The sequence below is a fragment of the Lucilia cuprina genome, chromosome 5 (assembly GCF_022045245.1).
Source record: "Lucilia cuprina isolate Lc7/37 chromosome 5, ASM2204524v1, whole genome shotgun sequence".
Taxonomy (NCBI): Eukaryota; Metazoa; Arthropoda; class Insecta; order Diptera; family Calliphoridae; genus Lucilia; species Lucilia cuprina.
The window spans coordinates 11,166,218-11,174,619 of record NC_060953.1 but is presented as its reverse complement, the minus strand read 5'-3'; the positions used below and the strand labels follow the sequence as shown (position 1 = coordinate 11,174,619).

At 31.2% G+C, this 8,402-nt stretch overlaps 1 protein-coding gene across 1 annotated transcript in view; it reads right to left on the bottom strand.

The window, feature by feature from the left end:
• Positions 1–2,500: 2,500 nt before the first annotated feature.
• Positions 2,501–8,402, bottom strand: part of LOC111687714 (protein I'm not dead yet-like) — a 42,375-nt gene continuing 36,473 nt past the window's right edge. The window contains exons 4-9 of the mRNA XM_046951876.1: positions 7,742–7,858; positions 7,496–7,644; positions 6,587–6,775; positions 5,676–6,516; positions 5,469–5,606; positions 2,501–3,428 (exon numbers count right to left, since the gene is read on the bottom strand). Coding sequence (XP_046807832.1) covers positions 3,288–3,428; positions 5,469–5,606; positions 5,676–6,516; positions 6,587–6,775; positions 7,496–7,644; positions 7,742–7,858 — 1,575 coding nt within the window. The 3' untranslated portion in view covers positions 2,501–3,287. The remainder of the gene's footprint in view (positions 3,429–5,468; positions 5,607–5,675; positions 6,517–6,586; positions 6,776–7,495; positions 7,645–7,741; positions 7,859–8,402) is intronic.

Below are 8,402 nucleotides of genomic sequence, written 5' to 3'. Positions count from 1 at the left end.
CTTTAAGTTGTTTTACTTTTAAAACAATTAACATACTTTTAACCCAATAATGGTTACTATTAACATGTCCACTTATAGTCCTTTTAGCATCTCTGCTTTTAAAGCAATCTCGGCTTTATTAATAGTCCTTTTAATGAAGCTACTTTTAAAGGAATTATACCTCTATTATTAGTACTTTTAGTAGCCCTGTTTATAAAGAAATCGTAGCTCTATTAAGATGTCCTTTAAGTAGTCATTCTCTTAAAGTATTAGTCCTTTTAGTAGCCTTGCTTTTAAAGCAATCAGGGCTTTATTAATAGTTTTTTTAGGCACGCTACCATTAAAGGGATTATACCTTATTAGTAGTTTTAGTAGCCCTATTTATAAAGCAATCGTAACTCTAATAATATGTCCTTTTAGTAGTCATATTTTTAAAGTAATAATAGTTCTCTATCAATAGTTCTTCAAAGCATTCAAAGCTCTAATAACAGTCCTTTAAGTAGTCATTCTTTTAAAGTATTTGTGGCTCTTTTTAAGGCAATCGTTTGTCGACTTATAGTCCTTTTAGTAGCTTTGCTTTTAAAGCAATCAGGGCTTTATTAATAGTCTTTTAATAACGCTACTTTTGAAAGTATTATACCTCTATTAATAGTCCTTTTACTAGTCCTATTTTGCTTTTAAGGCAAATCTATGTCCACTTATAGTCCTTTTAGTAGCTCTACTTTTAAAGCAAACTGGGCTTTATTAATAGTCGTTTTGATAGCCCTACTTTTAAAGGAATTATATCTCTATTAATAGTACTTTTAGTAGCCCTTTTTATAAATCAATCGTAGCTCTATTAAGATGTCCTTTTAGTAGTCATATTTTTATAGGAATAATAGTTCTCCAAAGCAGTCAAAACTCTTAAATTGTTCCTTTAAGTAATCATTCCTTTCAAGTATTCGTGGTTCTATTTATAGTACTTTTAAGGCAACCATTTTTCCGCTATTAGTCCTTTTAGTAGCCCCACTTTTAATGCAATCTGGGCTTTAATAAGTCCTTTTAGTGGCCCTACTTTTACCTCTGTCTGGGCTTTATTAATAGGGCTTTTAGTAGCCCTACTTTTAAAGGGATTATACCTCGATTAATAGTACTTTTAGCAGCCCTATTTATAAAGCAATTGTAGCTCTATTAAGATGTCCTTTTAGTAGTCATATTTTTATAGCAATAATAGTTCTTTATTAATAGTTCTTCAAAGCATTCATGCCCCTAATAAAAGTTCTTTAAGTAGTTTTTCCTTTAAAAGTTTTCGTTGCTCTATTTGTAGTACTTTTAAGGCAATCGTTTGTCAACTATTAGTCCTTTTAGTAGCTTTACTTTTAAAGAAATTAGGGCTTCATTAATAGTCCTTTTAGTAACGCTACTTTTGAAAGTATTATACCTCTATTAATAGTCCTTTTACTAGTCCTATTTATAAAGCAATTGTAGTTCTATTAAGATATCCTTTTAGTAGTCATATTTTTATAGCAATATCGATAGTTCTTCAAAGCATTCATGACCACAATAAAAGTCCTTTAAGTAGTCATTCTTTTAAAGTTTTCGTGGCTCTATTTATTGAGCTTTTAAAGCAAACTTCTGTCCACTTATAGTCCTTTTAGTAGCTCTTCTTTTAAATCAATCTGGGCTTTATTAATAGCCCTACTTTTAAAGGGATTATACCTATTATTAGTACTTTTAGTAGCACTATTTATAAAGCAATCGTAGCTCTATTAAGATGTCCTTTTAGTAGTCATATTTTTAAAGTAATAATAGTTCTTCAAATCATTCAAAGCTCCAATAATAGTCCATTTAGTAGTTATTCATTTAAAGTTTTCGTGGCTCTATTTATAGTACTTTTAAGGCAATCATTTGTCCACTCTTAGCTCTTTTAGTAGCTCCGCTTTTAAAGCAATCAAGGCTTTATTAATAGGCCTTTTATTAGCCCTACTTTTAAAGGGATTATTACTCTATTATTAGTACTTTTAGTAGTCCTATTTATAAATCAATCGTAGCTCTATTAAGATGTCCTGTCCAATCAATAGTTCTTCAAGGCATTTTAAGCTCTAATAATAGTCTTTTAAGTAGTCATTATTTTAAAGTTTTCGTGGCTCTATTTATGGAACTTTTAAAGCAAACTTCTATCCACTCATAGTCTTTTTAGTAGCTCTACTTTTAAAGCAATCTGGGCTTTATTAATAGGCCTTTTATTAGCCCAACTTTTAAAGGGATTATAACTCTATTATTAGTACTTTTAGTAGTCCTATTTTTAAATCAATCGTAGCTCTATTAAGATGTCCTTTTGGTAATGATATTTTCAACGTAATATTTATTAGTTTATCCCAAATTCAAATTTTCTTTTATTTTGTTTTTTTTTTCAAATTTTTTTATTTTTTCAAAAAAAATTTTTTTTTTAATTTGTATTTTTACATATTAAAGTACATAAATGTTTTTTTGTTGTAAAATATACATTGTAGGTATGTATATAATAATAATATTTTTTTTAAAAATTTACATAGTTTCTTTCTGAGTTATTTTATTGGTTCATATACATTTGCTATTTATTAAGAAAAAATTTTTAGTTTGTTTAGCTGTTTGTGTAAGTGTGGGTATGTGTGTGTGTGTCTTTGTATATATATAATTGTATCAAAAAAATATATGAAACAAAAAGTTATTAGAACAGAAATGCATCAAGTCACAAATATTAATTAATTTAATATTTAAAGATATTTTAAAGAAAAAAATTACTATTAACGTTTACTTTTTTGTCATCTAGTTATACTTAATGTTAACAAAAAGATATTAAGTTTATTTCTTCTTTTACTTAAAAACTACACATACAGTTAACAAACATTTAATTATTATATTATTTTGCTTAATTGGCTTTAAACTTTAATAAAGTTTCCTTTGAAAAAATTGAATTTTGTTTAATATTTAATAAATTTTCTTTTAAAAATTATTTTAAAATAAAAAAAAAAGTGTTTTAGTTTTAAAAATAAAAACAAAACAAAAAAATTGCCTACAAAAAGCTGAAATCACTTTTTTTTAAAGATTTTTCAAGTGATTAGCTTTTAAGTTGTTGTTTTAAAAAGAACATTGTCATTAGGGAAGGGGTACACGTCCCCTTTATTCTAGAACAAGCACTCTAGTATGAATTTAAGAAAAAAAAAATCGTTTTAAAACTTAAAAACTAATTTAGGATGTAATAGTGGGTGTGTTGGTTTGATGTATGATTGTTGTTAATAGGGATGTAGTGGTGTTGGTGGTTGTGTTGTTGTTGTTCGAACAACAATTTAATGCGTAGCATTTAGTGCTATGGTACGTGCCCAATCGGGGAAAGTTGTAAGATTGGGATAGACGACCAAACCCCATGTTTGACAGAATACAAACAGGACAATGATACTGATAACGGTGGGACCAATACCAGCGATGGCCTGTAAAGAAAAGGAAACAAATTAAGTTATTGGTTTTTAGATATTTAAGTCAATAATAGGTCTATTAATGGTCCTTTAAGAGATGCTACTTTTAATGTATTCGTGGCTCTATTCAAAGACCTTTTACTCATCCTTCACTTAAAGCAATCCTGGCTCCATTTATAGAACGTTTAACTCTTCTTCTCTTAAATCAATAATAATTTTATTTAAAGACCTTTTAGTAGACTTCCTTGCAAACTAATCACTGCTCTATTAATAGTCCTTTTAGTAGTCGTTTTTTAAAAGCTAAAGTATCTCTATTCAAAGACCTTGAAGTAATCCTTATTTTAAAGCTATTATGGATCTAGTTAAGGATCTTTTAGTAGCCCTTCTTTAAAACCAATCACTGCCCTTCTTAATAGTCCTTTCAGTCGTTCTTTAAAAGCTATCGTATCACTATTCAAAGACCTTGAAGTAATGCTCATTTTAAAGCAATTGTGGATCTAGTTAAAGATCTTTTAGTACCCTTCTTTTAAACCAATCACTGCTCGTGTTAATAGTCCTTTTGGTAGTCGTTCTTTAAAAGCTATACTGGCTCTATTCACAGACCTTGAAGTAATCTCTATCTTAAAGCAATTGAGGATCTAGTTAAAGATCTTTTAGTAAACCTTCTTTTAAACCAATCACTGCGCGTCTTAATAGTCCTTTTAGTAGCCGTTCTTTAAAAGCTAATGTGTCACTATTCAAAGACCTTGAAGTAATCTCTATCTTAAAGCAGTTGTGGATCTAGTTAAAGATCTTTTAGTAAACCTTCTTTTAAACCAATCACTGCTCGTCTTAATAGTCCTTTTAGTAGTCATTCTTTAAAAGCTATCCTGGCTCTATTCACAGTCCTTGAAGTAATCCTTATCTTAAAGCAATTGTGGATCTAGTTTAAGTTCTTTTAGTACCATTTTTATAAAACAATCGCTGCTCTATTAATATAAGTTCTTTTAAAGCTATCGTGGCATTTTCAAAGACCTCGCCCTGGTTCTATTTATAGTCCTTCTCTTAAAGCAATTTCGGACCTTTTAGCAGACAATCTTTAAAACCAATCGCTGCTCTATCTAAAGACCTTTTAGTAGTTCTTCTTTTAAAGCATTTGTGGCTGTATTAGTAGTCCTTTTAAAGCACACATGGTTCTATAAATAATCCCTTTGGTAGTTCAGCTTTTAAAGCAATCGCGCCTGTATTAATAGTCCTATTAGAAGTCCTTCTTTTGATGCATTAGTGGCTCTATTAATAGTCACTTTAGTAGACCTTCTATAAAGCAATAATGGCTCTACAAATAGTCTATTAAGGAGTCTCACTTTTAAAGCAAACATGACTGTATAAATAGCCCTTTAAGGAGCCTTACTTTTAAAGCAAACATGTCTCTATAAATAGCCCTTTAAGGAGTCCTACATTTAAAGTAAATATGGTTCTATTGAATGTCCTTTTAGTAGTCTTACTTTTAAAACTTCAATGGCTCTACAAATAGTCCATTAAGGAGTCTCACTTTTAAAGCAAACATGGCTCTTTGGAAAGTCCTTTTAGTAGTCTTACTTTTAAAGCTTCGATGGCTCTACAAATAGTCCCTTTAGTACTCCTACTTTTAAAGCAAACGTTGTTCTATTAATAGTTCTTTTTGTTGTCATTCAATTTAAGGATTCGGGGCTCCATAAATAGTCTCTTTAGTACTCCTATTTTCAATGTATTAGTAGCTCTATTTCAAAACCTTTGGGCTACAAACTTGTGGGCTTTATTAATAGTCCCTCCATTAAAAGTATTCGTGGCTCTATAAATAGTCCTTTTAGAACTCCTATTTTCAAAGTATTCGTGGCTCTATTCAAAGACCTTTTGGGTCACAAACTTGTGGGTCCATTCATTAAAGCATTCGTGACTCCTAAGTTTAAAGCAATCGTTTTCTTATTAATAGTCCTTTTAATAGTTCTGCTTTTAAAGCAATCGTCGCCTTATTAATAGTCCTTATAGTAGTCCTTTTAAAACAATTCCTTTGAATAGTTCTTCTTTAAAACTTACCATATCCTTAGTACGAATATTAGCATAACCAGCTACTAAAGCATTGGGTGGTGTACTGACTGGCAAATGGAAGGCCATACTGCAGGCCAAACCGGCGGGCAAAATTAAGTACAAAGGATGAATTTCAATGGCAATTGACTAAACGAAAAGTAAAACAAAATTATCAAAAGAAAAACAAAATTATCCCCTCTCTCCTTGCCCTCTTACCATTTCAGCCAAAACAGGAACCATAATATTAGCAATAGCAACATTCGAACTGAACGCCGTCAAGACAACAGCCACAATAATGATGACAAATAGTAAAACAGCATGAGGTAAAGCCTTCAAACCAATCAAGGCATTACCAATCAATGTCGCCATACCACTGACTTTACTACCCTCAGCCAAAGCAAAACCACCGCCCAACAAGAATACCAAACCCCATGGTACTTTAGATTGTATAAATTTCCAGGTAATCAAAGAAGGAGTAGGAGCCGTAGGCAATTCTAAATTGCGACGATTGCAACAATAACGCATAAAGGCATAATTGGCGGGCAGCATGAAACACATAATGACCACAAAAATGGTAGGCATAGAGTTACGAATATCCTTGGCATCCAACCAATCAGCCCAACCGGGGAAAATGCCTGGCTTGCGGGTGAAATACATAATAACCATGATAATGAATAAAATCATAACTTGAATTTCATGTGCACTCATGGGACCCAATTCCTTGTAACGTTGATCGATAACCTTACGCGCAACATCGGCACCCTGATTACCCAATTTAACTTCCTCAGCTTCTTTGCTCTTGGGACGGAATAAGCCCATATAGTGATACTGCAGCCACAAGAACATTAAACCGGTATAAATCAACATAGAGGGTACCGAGTAAAACATAAAGGTGGGAAAATCCAAAGTTTCAGTAGAGGTAGGGAAACGACTTTCATAGATACCCTTGAAGGTCAAATTGGTGGCTGTACCAATAACAGTACCGCAACCACCCATTGAGGAAGCATAAGCAACACCCAAGAAATAGCACAAGGTAACCTTGGAGGGATATGGAGGTCTGTAAACAAAGCAAAAGAATAGAAAATTATTAAAGCTTGTTTTTTTTTAGTAATTCCTAGACAACTTACTCTTCTTCACCGTTCTTCTTATTGTTGCCCACAATTTGATATTGTGGTTCACGATTCATTTTACAAAGACCCTGTTGTTGCAATTCCTCTAAAACGGCCTGAATGATGGGACACATCATAGCGGTACAGGCAGCATTCGAAATCCACATGGACAAGAACATGGTAACGAAAATTAAACCAAAGTGTAATCTGGAAAAAATGAAATGTTGTATTAAACAGGACTGACAACTACAACGTTTTAAGTATATTAGGTTAAGATTTCCATCCATCTATCTATCTATCTATCTATCTATCTATCTATCTATCTATATATCTATCTATCTATCTATCTATCTATCTATCTATCTATCTATCTATCTATCTATCTATCTATCTATCTATCTCTCTATCTATCTATCTATCTATCTATCTATCTATCTATCTATCTATCTATCTATCTATCTATCTATCTATCTATCTATCTATCTATCTATATAAACTTCCTCATGAACATTACCAATTGCAATGTCTAGATTATGTTCCTAGCGAAAACATTTCAATTGAAATTGTTAATTTAAAATTCATTAATTAAAAATTGAACCTAAAGGTTTTGACACAAATAGCTGGAAAACAAATAATGTTCCCATATTTTTTCAACGTCCCCTGTCTAACCCATATACATTTTATTGATTAAATTAAACGAGAACTAAAATAATTTATAAGCAATTGTTGCTAATTTTGCTGAAAAACAAAATACTAGAATAACCAGAAAATTATAATAATATGAAAATATTACAGCTCGTGTAATGTAAACAACTGATTACAAGTTTGAAATTGTTTACTCTAAAAAAGGTAATTAATATCAGCAGATGTAAAAACTTATTACAAGTAAATATAAATGTTTTTGCAATATGACTCTCGTCGACATACCTTCTGGGACTGCAGCCAACAATTTGTATAACGCGCAAAGCTAAACGCTTGTGCAAATTACAATATTCAATAGCTAAGGCGACCATAATGCCACCCATAAACATTACAAGTGTATCTTTGAAATATAATCTACATGTTTGATCCGAACTCTGTAAAAAAACAACAACAAACATATAAATCAATTAACAACAATTAAGATATTTTGACAAATAAGTGTGATATGCTAAATAGTTATAGAAAACATACCATTATACCCATTACAGGAAACGCTACAATTGGAATCATTGAGGTGACATACAGGGGCAAGGCTTCAGTTACCCAAAATATAGCCATAACAATAAGCAGGTACATACAACGATATTCCTAAAATGAAAAGATTTTGGAAATAATAGAGATTGAAAACATAATGAATAGAGATTGAATTCAATTTAATACAGAAAAAACTAGAGCTGAACTACAGCTAAAGTAAAAATGAATTAGAACTGAACTAAAACTAAACTAGAACTGAACTAGAACTGAACTAGAACTAAACTAGAACTGAATTAGAACTGAACTAGAACTAAACTAGAACTGAATTAGAACTGAACTAGAACTGAACTAAAACTGAACTAGAACTGAACTAGAACTGAACTAGAACTGAACTAGAACTGAACTAGAACTGAACTACAACTGAACTAGAACTAGAACTGAACTATAACTGAACTACAACTGAACTAGAACTGAATTAGAACTGAACTAAAACTAAACTAGAACTGAACTAGAACTGAACTAGAACTGAACTAGAACTGAACTAGAACTAAACTAGAACTGAATTTGAACTGAACTAGAACTGAACTAGAACTGAACTAGAACTGAACTAGAACTGAACTAGAACTGAACTAGAACTGAACTAGAACTGAACTAGAAC